Raw genomic sequence first — 15571 nt, forward strand, 5'->3', positions numbered from 1 at the left:
CTAAGCTCTGGAGTGCCTAGCCAGCGTTGCAGCAGAGAACAGAGTAGATGTGATATAACTGGAATCAAGTCAAGCATTTGATATTGTCTCATGAAATCCTATTCCCAGAGTTCATTCAGATTGGCTTACCTATGAGCATTGTCACAGGAGAGAAAACTGTCTGTTGGCAGTAGCAAAGGGTAATGATAAATGACAATGCATCAAGCTGCAGGAAGGTGAACTTCCAGATTATGATGATTGATGATGAACACTGTGGTAGCATATAGGAACCCAATCATGTGCTAGACGCTGTACAAACAAACAAATGGACCTGCCCCAAAGAGCTTTCAATCTAAATAATGTACAGCACATTAATGACATTCACAGAGGAGACTAAACTGGAAGGTGCTGCACACACTAATGAGGACGGAAAAGTAATACGAAAGGACCTAGGCAGATTAGAAACAATGGGAAAATAACAAAGTTAGACTCAACTTGGAAAATAAATGCCAGTACGTCAGAGGGGGAAATAATCCGAAAGATAAATATGCAACAGGAGGGAGATACCTGTAAAGCAGCAATGGCTTAAAGAGATCTGGCAATGATCGTGGACAGTAAATTACTCTCCCTCTCTGGCTCTAGTACAACTCTCCCTGGAGTACTGCACTGAATTCTGGACACTTCGTTACCAGAAAGATACAAACTGGAAGGAGTTTATAAAAGAGCACCAAAATGGTTGGGGTGGGAGTGACATACAAAGGAAAAATTTGAAGAGCTAAACATGCATAATTTGGCTAAGAGATGACTAAGGGGGAAGAGGGTAACAGTCTGGAAATATGTGGGGGAAGGAAAGGAAGCGTAAGAGAACACAAGAGAGTAAAACAATAATGTGTTGAAATTAATCACAGGAAAAATCAGGCTGACTATCATGAAACAAACCATAACAAAGATCAGGGAGTAGCCATGTTAGTCTGTATCCACAAAAACAACAAGGAGTCCGGTGGCACCTTAAAGACTAACAGATTTATTTGGGCATAAGCTTTCGCGGGTAAAAAACCTCACTTCTTCAGATGCAAGCTTATGCCCGAATAAATCTGTTAGTCTTTAAGGTGCCACCGGACTCCATAAAAAAGATGTCTGTCAGACTGGAATAGTCTTCCAAGGAAATAGCTGAAGAGCTTTTAGCTGGAATATTTAAAGGCAGACTGGACAGAGCACGAGAAAATGTGCTGTAGGGAACAATCCTGCACCAGACCCAGGACGTAGCAACTCAAGGGGTCCCTTATTTGTTTTTATAATATGTGTTGTGTGGGACCCCCCAAAAGTATTCCTGCTAGGGCCCCCAATGGGCTAGTACCGCCTCTGCTGATTTCTGTGGTTCTACAGACACGTGGAGAGACCTAGAGAGGAACAGACTTTTAAAGAACAGGCTGTAAACCCTACACCACAGAGCTAGGATTAATACTAGGCCAATTCTGAAAATGTGAACCTCTCCTATTGTTTTCTATTCAGCTAGGTACTGGACTTATCTATGCAGGGGTTCTTCTAAACTACCCAGCCTTCCTCATTAACTAAATAGTTCCTTATGCACTCCAGTTACCTCCCATAATGCTATATTTGCACACAAGAGGGTGCTCTTGTACAGTCGTTTGAATTTGCAGGCTAGGATTTCTTCTTTTTGAAACAGGATATTCATCTGCTGCTCCCACTACATGTGCAAATGCTCTTATTCTGATCATCTGTCCTGCACCCCAATCTGAAATTTTGCAGTCCCCCAACAAGTAAACCGAGAGAGAAAGAGAGCTGTTTGTCAATAGGCTTCAGTGCCTCAGTTAATTGATAATCAATGAAGTATATGTGCAAGTGTGAAGTTTGCTGCTAGGAGAGTAGTATTTCGTGATCAATACACATAATGGTTTGTAAAGAACGGCATAATGGAAAATGATCTGACAAATTATATGCCAGAGCAGGAAGGAAGCCACTCTGATTGCCTCTCAAAGCATCCAAGAGCCTAAGACGCTGATGTTTATGGGAGCTAGGAGTCTGCTCCCTTGGAAGTCAATGAGAATTTTATCATTGATTTCAGTGGAAGCACAGGTAGCCCTACATGGCTCTGGACCGTTTATAAATGTGTGCCAGTAGCTTATTGGAGCTTCAGAAATGTGCACAGTTCTTTTCACGGACCATTTAGGTTTTGGGACAAAATGAATAATGTTTGGGTTTGGGATACTTCCTCCCTTTTGCTCCCTTTCTTCTTTCCTCCCTGGCTTTTTTTTTTATTATTAAAAAAAGGGGTGTGACGAACTGGGACTGTTCCTAATGTTTGCTCTGAATACTGTGTTGGTGCCTCAGTGTCCCCTAGGCAGTTCTTAAGTATCTGGCAGAGCAAAGGGCCAGTGTACCTAATGCCTGGCACTCTGTATCCTAGCAACTGATGGTCTGGGCCCCTCCTCTGCAAAGGTGCCAACTGCAGGTGTTGGAGACAAAGGGATCAGGTGACCTCCTGGCCCGGGAAAGGAGCTGAGCAGAGAGGAGGGGCTGGAGGGGTTGGTTAGTCTGGAGCTACCTGGGGATAAGGAGTGAAGTGCAGACCTAGGGGTCTGGCTCACTGCCCCCCAGAATGGACCCGGCCGAGGGGTCTGGTTCGCTGTATCTACAAGCTCTGTTTTAGACCCTGTTCCTGTCATCGAATAAACCTCTGTTTTGCTGGCTGAGAGTCACGTCTGACTGCAAAGTGGGGGTGCAGAACCCTGTGGCTTCCCCACGACCCCGCCTGGGTGGGCTCGCTGTGGGAAGCACACGGAGGGGCAGAGGATGCTGAATGCTCCAAGGAGAGACCCAGGAGGTGAAGACGTGTGAGCTTCTTGCCCTGAACAAGTCTGCTCCGAGGGAGAGGAGGCTCCCAAAGTCCTGACTGGCTTTGTGGGGAGCAGTTCCAGAGCATCGCCCGGGGACTCCGTGACAAGGGGAAAGGAGCGTAAAGCATAAAGAAATACCCAACAAGCCAAACAATGTTTGATTTGGGATTTTTTGTGAAAACCCTCCAAATAATTTCTGTCAAAATAGTGTCTCAGAAAAAGCCATTTTTCATCAAAAATTATTAGACTAAAAATGTTTCAACCAGCTTTATGTGCAAGTGGTCACCATATGGCTTGGGAGAGGGCATCCTAAGGTCTCTTGCACAGATGTGTGACACAAAGGTACTGTAGTACCCCCAGGCCTGGTTCATTCCCCTGTAACTAGAGCTACTGGCAGCATCTTTTTCAATGGTGCTTTTTATGGCTAGGGTCTGCCTCCACTAACATCACACTCTCCTCAGTCTAGGCAAACAGAAAAGCAATCCTCTGAGCCATGCACCACACTAACCCCTGCTCTTGCGTATGTACACACAGGAGGTGTGTCACACTGGGTCCATGCAGGCGAACTTTACATCAAGCTGTACTAATCCTTCAGCCACTCTGACGGTTGTTTGGGAACTGTCACTAGAATCTGGCTGTGACATTCTTTTGGCTGCTGCACAGTCAGCAGGAGGCAGTGGAGGTATAATGCCAGAATACAGACTAACTGGCAAGGGAGGGACGGTGCCAGTTGTGGAGAGTTTCTCATTTGCAGAGAAAAAACTGGTTCAGCTTCTGAAAGAGTGAATCTGCTGTAGAACCAATGGCTTTCGTTGGAATTGCATGACCCTGCACAACTGGACCCTTGTTAGCAGGGATACAATTCAACTAACCGTAAGACACAGGTACAGTAAGTTAAATCAGCCTGTTCCCATGAATCCTAAGGCCCACATCAGTGCTGCTGGCCCCTCCACTTCGTGGTGACACTAGGACTTCTAAGGCCCACAACATTGTTAAGATGAGTTACACCCTCTAAAGACAGATGTCTCAGGGTATGTTGACACTGCAGTCCAAGGTGTGAAAGATACACAGTTAGACATACCCATGCTAGCATGGTTGAAAATAGCAGAGTAGATGAGATGCATGGACTTCAGAGCCGTCTGTACAAGCACATTGGGGATCCCGGTTATGTATTCATATCGTTAGCCCATGCTGAAGTCCTGCTGCTGCATCTATGCTGCTATTTTTAGCCATGCTTGCATGGGTAAAGCTAGCACAGGTATGTCCATCCATGCTGCAGTCACACCTCAGACTGCACTGTAGACATACCCTCAGTTCCTGGGCTTTCCTCCGTGCTGAATGCAACTCAGATCTGTAGCTGGTCTCCGAGGCCACTGCTCTCTTGTACCATGATATCTATGAAAGATCAGCCAGAGGCAGCTGGGGATAGTTTTATATTGCTTATATGTTGAGTCCCTTTTCCTTCCATCCTGTTTATTTGTAATTTAGAGCGTAAGCGCATCTCCCTGTATTTCTGTCCAGCACCCTACCAGAGTCTGGGCACCACTGGGTTATAAACAGCAATAGTTTATATCCCAGCAGGTAAGAGACTGCTCAGATGGAGTGAGTGCTCCAGGGCAGGGCCACTTCCCCATGGCAGTGTTAAATTGACTGCAATACGCTGACCTACAACATATGTCCTTAGGACCACAGAGATGGCACTCTGCCAACTCTTTGTTATATGGCCCCAGGACAGGGATGCAATTGACTGAGCATGACAGTGCTTCCCACAGCTAGTCTAACATGAGGTGTGGGATGAGGGGATTTGGGGAGGTTGCCAAAATACGCCATATTTAATAATTCTTGTCAGCAATAAGTAGCCTGAACAAATATAACGTGCAGCATTTCAGGAAGAAGCATTGGGAAGGGTGGCTGTCCATGGTGGCAGACTAGTCTATGGGGTATCCAAAAAGTTCCAGTGAGTACACAACCCACCCCCCCTTAATATAATGCTTGGTAGTACTATGGCTTGGTAGCTGCCAGATGGATTCTGAGGGCCTGCTGCACCTTTGTCTGATCCAGCCTGTTTTCCAGGGGACTAACTTTGTTAAGTTAGTCAGAGAAATGAGCTGACTTTGGGTACTAAAAGCCCCACACAAACCACAACTTCAAATCTTTATTTCTATCACAAGAGCTGAACTCCCTGTGTGGATTCTGAAAGGTCATTTGAGGCCTGCAGGGAGCACTGACAGTATCATTCCAGAGGCTGGCTGAGGAACACCCATTCAGTACAGCTGTGCACAACAGAAGGCAAGTCGGACCAAGAATGTCAAATGCTCGCCCACAGGACTTCTCTGTGGCTACAGTTTTCACATCCAAATCATGGTTACTTACTGCTCATTATAACAGATGCAGAAAAAGGGTATTTCATTACACTGTGAAAGCAGAAAGCTACCACTTTGACACCAGCACAAAAGGAGTCCAAACTCTCAGGCCATGTATAATTGAAAAGAAAGGACACTTGCTGCCCATCTATAGCCACAAACCTCCATTTCCGCTTCATCTACAGTTCCTTCTGTTTACAATGGCATGTGCAAAAATAGGTAGTACACAGTCCTTGCCCCTGGCTTCATTAGCACCATCTTTGAATGGCTAGTGACAGCATGTTACATAGCCCTTTTCTCTCACTTTACACCTCCATATTAGTAGTGGACAGTGCTGTTTTCTTACCCTTTTTCAGAGCCTCTTTTTCCATTCCTTCCTTAAATGTGCCTAGAACAGCATCCACCTCTTTCAGGTCAAGGTACCCACAGCATTCATTGTCCCACTGCTTGAAGAGTGCCTCCAGGAGCATTTTTCTTTGGGTTAAGAGAGCGTCACGGTGAACCTAGGACAGGGAAGAAGCAACACAGACAGGAAATTATGGGGGGAAGGATAGCCCAGTGATTTGAGCATTGGATTGCTAAACCCACCATTGGCAGTTCAGTCCCTGAGGGGACCATTTAGAGAACTGGCATAAAAATCTGTCCAGGGATTGGCCCTGCCTTAAGCAGGGGGTTGGACTAGATACCTCTTGAGGTCCCTTCCAACCCTGATATTCTATGAAAGCTGTAGGGAAAAGCTGGCTTTTGATAATGCTCAGTGCCAACACCCACCCCTAGGGAAATTGCAATGGCTGGTTCATCATTTGGACATTTGTCCATTCATGATGGTCACAAAGAGCCTGTCATAAAGGCAGTCACTCTAAAAATACCATTAAGATCTGCACTAGATGGCAGTCACAAAATCAGGAAGAGATTGGAAAACATACAGAAGTGGCAGCTCAGTTTTAGCAGGCAAAATGAGCTTAGGGTGACCAGATGTCCCAATTTTACAGGGACAGTTCCAATATTTGGGGCTTTGTCTTATATAGGCGCCTATTACCCCCCATCCCATGTTCCGATTTTCACTTGCTGTCTGGTCACCTATGAACTTTAGCTTCTCAAAAGGATTGACTCCCAATGTACATACTAGGAGTCAACGTAAGATCAACCCAGGCAGGTGGCAGTTTCACGCCCCAGATATGTCTTTCCAGCCACAACTGAGTGGCTCTTTGTAAATGACACCACAGTATTTTGCAGTGTTTGCTCTTGCTGTTTGAGTTTGCAAACCATTGATTCCAGTAGCGCCTTTCAATGTGCAGGGCCTCATGGGGCTGCATGTGCTACTTGCTGCTTAGAACCAGTTTTTGCGCAGCACCAGATGCTAAATGGCTGGAAATGGAATTCATTGAATGGCAAAGAATGTTGTGTTCAGCATGAGGATGGCAGAGCCGTCAGATCCAGTATCTCCCCCAAATTAGGTCAGCAGCACAGAGGGAAATGAGAAAGAAGTCTAAGGAAACTGCAGCTAAAGAGGTAGACATGATGAGAAATGTATCAGCACTTTGCAAAGATACTGGGCAGAGTGAGCCTGTGTGTGAATTAATATATTTATTGAATAGATGACAAGGTTACTGAACTCCCAGTGGGTGTAACAAGCACACCAGTGCACATGCTTACGATACACACCCTCCCACACATGCACACATAGGAACACTGGCAAATGCAGTAGTTTAAAGCTGCAGGTTTCTTGCTTGCATGGGTTACTCTCTAGAGGTGAGACAACAAAACTGAACATTTTAAGCGATTTTACAGCTGGCTGTGCACACCTGGTGCCTTACAGAGTCAGGCTGTGTTACAGGCAGCCAACCTGTAGCAGAATTAGCCCAGCATTGTTCTCAGGGCTAATGTGGGGAAAGCTCATGTGAAAATAGAGGGTCAAAAACCTCAAGGTAGGAAGGCGAGGGCGTGGGTGATTAGCTCAGCCCCTCTAGCCATTCGTTTGTTTACACATAACATCAGCAAAGCCTATCAACATTTACTTTTTCCAACTGTTTGATTTTTTCCTCTTCAGTCTGTTTATATCCTTCTTTCACAAATGCAACAAGTTTCTTCACAGTTGGCAGAGAGCTTTCGTCACCAACAAAGGTCTCCAGGAGCTGTACGAACTGGGGTAGGTTGAGGCAGGTCTTGTCAAAGGCACTCATGGCAGTGGAGGCACCATGGGTCTGAATATCTGTCATGAGCATACGCAAGCCTAGAGGGGAGAAAATATATCACCCAGCAGGAAGCCAAATGCTGATCCAAAGCTGTGCATATGACAGGTGTCAAATCATGGGCTGAATATCAACGGAGTGAACACTGAGTAAGGGCCCCAGGCCTTGGCCATATATATGCTTAAGGAAAAATACCAATAATATTTCTTCACAGTTGTGCTACAGTCTAATGCGAGAGGAGTCATGTAATGAGGTCAGGTTACACAATACAGTTTTAGCTGAAGTCACTGTTATACAACAAAGAGTGTGCTCCTGACATGCAGTCCAAATACCCCTTGTGGTCTTGGAGACCAAAGGCGCACAATAAGTGACAACAGCTCCTTAGACAAAGGGCAAGACTTTCCCCAAGCCCCCAGGGGAGGGATAGCTCAGTGGTTTGAGCATTGGCCTACTAAACCCGAGGTTGCAAGTTCAATCCTTGAGGGGGCCATTTAGGGATCTGTGGCAAAAATCTGTTTGGGGATTGGTCCTGCTTTGAGCAGGGGGTTGGACTAGATGACCTCCTGAGGTCCCTTCCACCCCTGATATTCTATGGAACTTGTGAGGTTCTGCAGGTATGGAATGGGCACCACCATCCACACTATTATCTAGCAGCCATGGTAGGGCCACATGTATTACCATGCCCTGTGGAGATAAAAACTACAGGATCTACCACCTCAGAAGGCTGGACTGCCAGTTTCCCTTGCCAAGGTGCTCTATTTAAGCCCAGGAAGTGTCTGTGCAGTGAAGCAAGCTCCCCTGCAAGCTATAGCAACAGACCTGCCTCTTGGCCACTCCTGACCTTAGCTTGGAACTCAGCTTCTGCCTTGGAACTGCAACTCAGATTCCAACCCCTGGCTTCAACACTAGGACTCTGACACTGGCTTTGAACCCTCACTTTGGTACTGGGACTCTGACTCCAGCTACAGATCCTGGCTTTGCTCCTTGAAACTTCAACTGCTCTTAGGTTCTGACCCTAGTACTGACTTCTGACTGAGGCTCCTGGACTCTGGCACTAGGCCTGGCTGTCAAAGCCCCAGTCATGAAGTTTCACAGAAGTGCCATGATTTCAATAGACACTGCCTTTCACATGAGGGCCAAGGTTAACATACAGCACTTTGATCAATTACCTGCAAATCTGGAATTTTCATGGTTCCAGTCCTCCTGAACTTGCTTACCATAGCTGCTATACCTGAAACTTAGGTCAGAAGCCAGAAGGTCACCTGACAGAAAGACAACCATATTATGTAGAGATAAAATATCATTTTAAAACCATTACATTCATAGCATTCTCTAGAAAGAAAAGTCAAAAGTGCTGGGAACTGCTGTCACACCTGACCATGGTATCCCATCTATCAATTGGGCTGCCTTTTCAAATGCGTCTCTAGCTTGTGCCTGGGAAGCTTCTCTTGGTGGATGAGATGGACCTGAAATGTTAAAAAGGAACCATCTATGAACTGGAGACGGTTGAAGCCCAAACTCCATGCAGCCCTACAGGCAGAAATCCATCCGCACCAGCACAACACACCTGTATCACTGGAGCTACCCCTACTATATACTTATTTATTTTCAATGTATTAAGTTGCCCCTTTAACAAATTCACTGGGTATGTGTCACGTTTCTTAAACCCAGCTCCAAACATCCATTTTAACAACAGCAGCAAACACTCCTTCACTAAGCAGAATATCTGGACCTCTTGGTCCCACCCCGCCCAGGGGCAAAGCCCTGGAGAAAAGACTTATACCTCTGCCAAATCAACAGGGGAATCACCTCCCATAGCAAAGGGAATATGCGCATTGGACCTGTTGTACAGCACGGTGTATGCTTAGTGCACTGTATGAATAATAAATACACACTGTACACCGAGTATTTCCCATGGCTTGGACACCCACCAGTTACATGTGAAGAGCTGTAGGTACAGTGTGCTGCACGCTCATTTACAGGGCCCTTTCAACAAGCTCCACCTGAGATAAGGAATTTGTCATGCATTAAATGGGACACAAGACAGACCCAGTCCTTGTAGTGCCTGAAACGGTGGAGCACAAGAGGATTGACTAATGGAACATCAGAGGGGAAGTCTGTCCTAGTATTTGTATCCAACAAAGCGTTTAGCATGGCTTAGTGGGAACCCTGGAATTCCCCAATTGCAGCTGTCCTATCATAAGGGCCCTCACATATAACTGAAAAGTACAATATCCCTTTTAGAAATGTGACAAGAGATTAAAATAAGCACCTTTTGCTATCCAATGCCATAATCTATCTCCTTAAGGCTCTTTGTTTCATTTTCTTAATAATTATTACAACACATTTCTATATTTAATGATATTCCAGAGGAAAAGGAAATGTTAAGATTCTGTCTAGTAGAAAGGCAGTGTTGCTTGAAAAAGCACCATTTTGCTTTCAAATGGCTGTTTAGTGTCTGGAATACATGTCACAGACCGAGCAAGTGTTTGATATTGTCTGAGTGGAATATACTGTAAATCTTGATTGGAAACATCATGCTGAGAAAGTATAAAACCCTGAGGGCTTGTCTACTCATGAATTTGCACCACTTTAACTTGAAGTGTTTTTTAAACCAGTGCAGGTTTTTATATAGACGCTCTTATTTGGTTTTAAAGTGTCTATTTCAATTGAGCTTAATCTAGTTTTTCTAAAATCAAAACAAACTAGACCCAATCTGAAGTGAGGGTGGCTATTCATATACTTGCACAGGTTTTAGATAAGTTTAAAATCACACCTATAGTTAAACCAGTGCAATTTTGTGTGTCCTCAGAACCTAGATACAATGTCACATCAGATAATAGGCTTTACCTGTACTCTGGTCTTGCAAAAGTGTTTGCTCATGTGGAAGGCTTGATGTGGAGTCCTCCGCCAGTATGTTGGTCTCTGCTTGTAATTCTGATTGACTGCCATGTCCCTCAGAACCACTCTCCTTTTCTTCAGGGGGTTCTTTCCCAAGATCTGCAGTTTCCTCTTTATTCTCTGGTATTAGAGCAGTGACTTTCTCCTCTAATTCAGCTTCTGCTTCTGAGATTATGCCTTCTGCTTCAGGCATTAGTATTGGAACTGCCACATTCGGCTCTGCAATCAAATCATGTTCTTCCTGACAGACTTGTGCTTCTGAACCAGGTTCCTTCTCCAAGATTATATTCTCTTTTTCAGAGTTTGGAGCTAGAATGAGTTCACTCGGCTCTGTAGCCACATTGTGATCTTCCTGGCTGACCCGTTCTTTAGAGCCATGTTCTTTATCTATGTTTACGTTCTCTTGCTCGGGAGCTGCTACTGGAATAGGTTCATTCTGGCTCTCTGGATCTGCAGTATCAATCTGATTCTCTGTGTCCATGTCCTCAGAGGAAGTAGTTTCCTTATTAAGGAGTGCAGATCCCTTTCTACTGTCAGATTTGGAGGTCTCTTGACTCTCGTTAACATCACTTGCTTCCGTTTCCAGGAGGGTGTTTGGTGCTTCAGGGTGTAGTGATGAGTCAGTTTCTTCCATCTCTGTATTTACATAGAATTCTTTCTGGCTGACCTGTTCTTCCGGATCAGGTTCTTCCTCTGAGACTGGATTCTCTTCTCCAGGGGTTGATGCTGAAACAGTCTCATACAACTCAGCAGTGAAACCTTTTCCCTCTTGATTCACCTGAACTTCAGAACCAGGTTCTGTAGGTGAGACTATATGCTCTTCTCCAAGGGTAATTACTGGAAGAATCTCTCTAAGCTCGCCAATGAAATGAGGTTCCTCCTTACTGATCTCGTCTGTCCCAGATTCACTCATGGCCTTTTGTTCAAGAGCAACTGCTTGATCTTGCTCTGCTTCTAGCCCTCCTGGTTCATCTATCAAGATGCAAGTTTCATATGGAGCTTGACCATTAGCAACTAGCATGTTAGAGGATAGACTCCTTCCCTCAGAAACTTCTGTTTGAGACAGTGCAAATATTTGGCTGGATTCCGCAGAAGCTATCCGTCCATCATCAAAGTCTCCCCAGAACTCAGTAAGATCTATCTCTTGCAATTCAATTATTGGCCCTAATATAGAAAAGTAGTTGTTTAGTTGATAGTTTGCATTGTTTTAATGATTGCTAACTGGAGGTGAAGTAGAATGTAAAAGAGTGAGAAAATGGAGAAAAATACTTCCTAGTGAACATAGAATTCCCTGAATGTAGTGTACTACCAGTGCATACAAACTCAGAAACCCAAAGCTTAGCTTTGGAGATGGGGCTTTTGCAAATTGGGCAGTTTCTTTACTTCTAGAAGAATTTTTCTTGTTATGAATTTTTAAATATGTTCCTGTAATAAGCCTTTCTCCCAAATCTGGACCTTAGTGTCCAAAATCTGGGTGCTTAGCATGAACCTCCAAGCTTAATTACCAGCTTGGATCTTATCTCGCTGCCACCATCCAAAATTTCCAGGGTTTTGGCCCCCTCTGGTCTCCCCAGGCAAGTCACCAAGTTATTTTGCCCATAGAGCGCTGTCCCAAAGCAGGCCTAAATGAAGAATCGACCATCTGGGCTGGTATTTTGTGATTCTATTGGTGCACTTGTTCAGCATTTATAATAATCATGCTCGGGTTTATGTAGCCCCTCTCATCTGAGCAAAATGAAGCCGTTTACCAACAATTTCTTAAGCCTCACAAGAAAGTCGTACTTATCCTCGCTTTACCAATAGGTAATGAGACACAGGTCTAAGGTACATTTTCAAAACTGACCCACAATTTTGGGTGTCAAATTTAAGACAAATTGACATTTTAGAAAGTATGGTCTTAAATGATGTGACCAAGGCCACAACACAAACCACTTTTGTCTTCTATTCTCTAACCATTAGATGACAGCACTTCCTATATATTCTGTTCACAATGATTTATAGGAATGGCTCAGGCAGATTAACACCACCATTAGTATCAGAGTTAATGTGGATGCACTGGAGTCTACGGTAATCCCCTTCAGCCTATACTGTTTTTCTACCTGTACTTACAAGTTGGACACAGAAGATTAGAAGAAGAAAGAAGCTTCTCATAGCTGAGAGACAAACAAAAGACTCAGAGTTCAAAAATTCCCTCCCTGACTTTGAAAAATCCGGTTTTCTGATTGGTCCTCTGGTCAGGTGTTTGGTTCCCTTTGTTAATCCTTTACATTTAATCCTTTAATGTTAAGAAACATTAACCCTTAGCTATCTGTTTATGACAGTTCCAACTACCCATTGTACTTACATTGTCTTGGATTACAGAATCTCCTCCTAGCAATCACTGGGCTGTTGTCATAGAAGTCTTCCAGTAAGGCCAGTGTCCTCTGCTTGTCCAAGAAGCCAGCCTAAACATAACACTTATAGTCAATGGTTAAAGATAGTTTCTTTAGTTCTCATTTTTCACATCAAAACTTACCAGAGGAGCATCTTGTGTGATCTGTAAAAGCTGAGTGCTACCTCTATGTGAAATGTAGTCCTTGGCAGTGGGCCAGAACAAGATCTATGGCCCAGATCCTCAGAAGTATTTAGGCACCTAACTCTCACTGATTTCAGTGGAAGTCAGTTGACTATCTATCTTTGAGGACCCAGGCCTATGTGTCATAAATCCCACTTGTACCCTCAAGGTGAAATCCTGGTTCCACCAAAGTCAATTTGATTTTGCTGGAGCCAGGATTTCATCCACAGGGTTTAAATGGGACATACAGGGTGTATGTTTTCTTATATGCACATACTATCGGATATTCATATTCCCCACAAAACAGGGCTGGCTAATTTTATGACTGATAATAGCACAAGTTCTACATGTGAAGATGAAAGTAATTCCATCTTATGCTTCAAGGTCAGGATTGCCTGGAGGGGGGTCACAGAGAAATTTTCTCCTCTAGATACAGCATTGTGCAACAGTAGTGGCTACTTGCATCATGGGTAGTTCGGTTTTGCCCCCTCCGTCACCTCCTTTAAGCCATCAGGTATTGGCACTACCAGAGCAAAGAGCTACACAAGGGTATGAGCTGGTGTGGGAGGCCCCTACATTCCTTTTCGAAGGCGCACATGTTCTTGATAATGTCATGATAGATATAAGCAGTTCTGATGCTCTAGCAAGCAGAAGAGCAGTTTCCTGGTGGGTTTCTGGCACAGTGACTAGCATTCATATCACCCCCTGTGGTTCTGTGTATGTGTGCATATTTTTTAAGCTTGTTAGAAAGGCTGCTCCTACTCTTAAGAACTGCTGTTTGTCTTGAACAGGCTTGGGACACTCACTCTGGCCTTGCAGAGACACATCCTGGAAGTAATGATTGACCTCTGAGAGCTAGGGAGAAGCAGACCTCAGTGCTCTGGGACATGCAGGGTGAGGTTAACATCCTTACTGCTCAGAGACAAGGGATAGCAAAGGCAGGAAAAAGATGAGGCAATTGGTAATTTCCAATTAGGAAACTGTGATTTAAAAAAAGTAAAGTAACCCCAAAGAATTGGAGCTCTTCCATTTTAATAATGAGTTAATGTTGTCATTATTTAATGGTTCTCACCTTCATAATCTCCTTCCCATTAGTGTAATATAGTGTTTGTTCAGATCATAAATTACTTAAATCTACTATTTGTGGCAACCAGTTTCACATTTGAATTATAGATTTCCTTCCAAGGTTTTGCTCCCAGAGTAAAAATTGCCAAGTGTAAAATTCACTAAGATATTAATTCTGTGTCAATCTTTCCATGCCTTTAAACTGAAGAAATAAACAACGTTTGCTATTGTTTTCTGGAAGTGAGCCCAAGATGGGTGATGGGTAGCCTCGGTGTTTGTAACCTAAAAGCAAAAGTGGTGAGATTCTGTGGCCTGCAGGAGGTCAGACTAGATGATCATAACGGTCCCTTCCGACTTTAAAGTCTATGAGTCTAGGGGCTTGGCTACACTTGCAAGTTGCAGCGCTGGCGAGGGGGTTACAGCGCTGCAACTTAGCAGGTGTCTACACTTAAAAGCTCAGCCAGCGCTGCAACTCCCTGTTTGCAGCGCTGGCTGTACACCTGGGTCTGCTTCCGGTGTAGCGAGACCAGCGCTGGTGATGCAGCGCTGGTCATCAGGTGTGGACACTCACCAGCGTTTTTGGGGTGGATGGCTTTCAGGCAGTGCGGGATGCCAGCTAGGGAAGTGTGAACTGGAACACAGGGCAGGGGGTTGCGGGCTGTGCAGAGTGTGCAAGTGGTGTCGCGGCCGCAGTGATTGTGGGGGGGCTGCTGGCTTCTGGGCAGTGGCTGCGGGTTGTGCTGGGCAGGGGTTGCTTGGATGACAGACAGAGTGTTTGCAGAGTGTGCGGGCACGGGTAGGTGCTCAGAGCTGGCTTGCAGGCAGAGGGGGCGGCCGTACTAGTTGGTGGCAGGTCATGGGTGCAGAGAGGCAGTCGAACGGCCAGGCTCCTTAAGGACGCCCCGCAACCCTTCTTACTCCGGGGACCTTTAGCCGTGGGGCGTCTTGCTGGGAATGCAAGAGGGAGCGGACTCGGCGCTATTTGACAGGACAGGGGTGCTAGGGTCAGGGGGGCTTATTTAAAGGGCCGAGCTCAGCCTTGGTCGCGGGATCTTGCGCGCTCTGACCAGGAGCTCCGACGGAGAGCGGCCTTGCGTGCTCCTGGCCGGAGCTGCGGCTTGCCAGCGCTCTAGCCGGAGCGCGGCAAGCTCGCGACACTCCTCAGTCTCCGACGCGATGCCCGGCCATGAGCGCTGGGCAAGTCCGCGATCTTCCGTCTCCGACCGGCGTAGCCCCCGGCCAGAGTCGCGACAAGAGCACCGCGCGTCCAGCTCTCATGGCTGGGCCTCGCCTGGACGCCGGCATTAGGCCCGCAGACCGCTTGGAGCTCTTACTGGAGAGCAGGCCATGCCGCCTCCGCGGCGCTTCACTCAAAGAGAGGGACCATGGAGCAGGACCGCAGCTGGGGAGGGTTAAGTTTAAAAAAAAAAAAAAAATTAAAAAGGGTGCTAGGTGCGGGTGCCTTCGAGCGCGTGGGTCCGATTCCTGTCAGCGACGGGCTGTTGGAACCAGGCAAGCGGAATGACCGCACCCCTTTCTGTCCTTTCACCCAGACGCACAGCGACTTCAAAAAGGACTGAGGTGTGTGTGGGATAGCTGCCCACAATGCACCACTTCCTACAGCGCTGCACTGGTGTGAGGGGACACCTGCGAGCTGGT

At 45.7% G+C, this 15571-nt stretch overlaps 1 protein-coding gene across 1 annotated transcript in view; it reads right to left on the reverse strand.

The window, feature by feature from the left end:
- EFCAB5 (EF-hand calcium binding domain 5) overlaps window positions 1-15571 on the reverse strand; it is a 71769-nt gene that overhangs the window by 16265 nt on the left and 39933 nt on the right. Inside the window, exons 8-13 of the mRNA XM_075073908.1 lie at window positions 12638-12737; window positions 10243-11457; window positions 8766-8858; window positions 8562-8654; window positions 7219-7433; window positions 5547-5703 (exon numbers count right to left, since the gene is read on the reverse strand). Coding sequence (XP_074930009.1) covers window positions 5547-5703; window positions 7219-7433; window positions 8562-8654; window positions 8766-8858; window positions 10243-11457; window positions 12638-12737 — 1873 coding nt within the window. The remainder of the gene's footprint in view (window positions 1-5546; window positions 5704-7218; window positions 7434-8561; window positions 8655-8765; window positions 8859-10242; window positions 11458-12637; window positions 12738-15571) is intronic.

The sequence above is a fragment of the Chelonoidis abingdonii genome, chromosome 20 (assembly GCF_003597395.2).
Source record: "Chelonoidis abingdonii isolate Lonesome George chromosome 20, CheloAbing_2.0, whole genome shotgun sequence".
Classification (NCBI taxonomy): domain Eukaryota; kingdom Metazoa; phylum Chordata; order Testudines; family Testudinidae; genus Chelonoidis; species Chelonoidis abingdonii.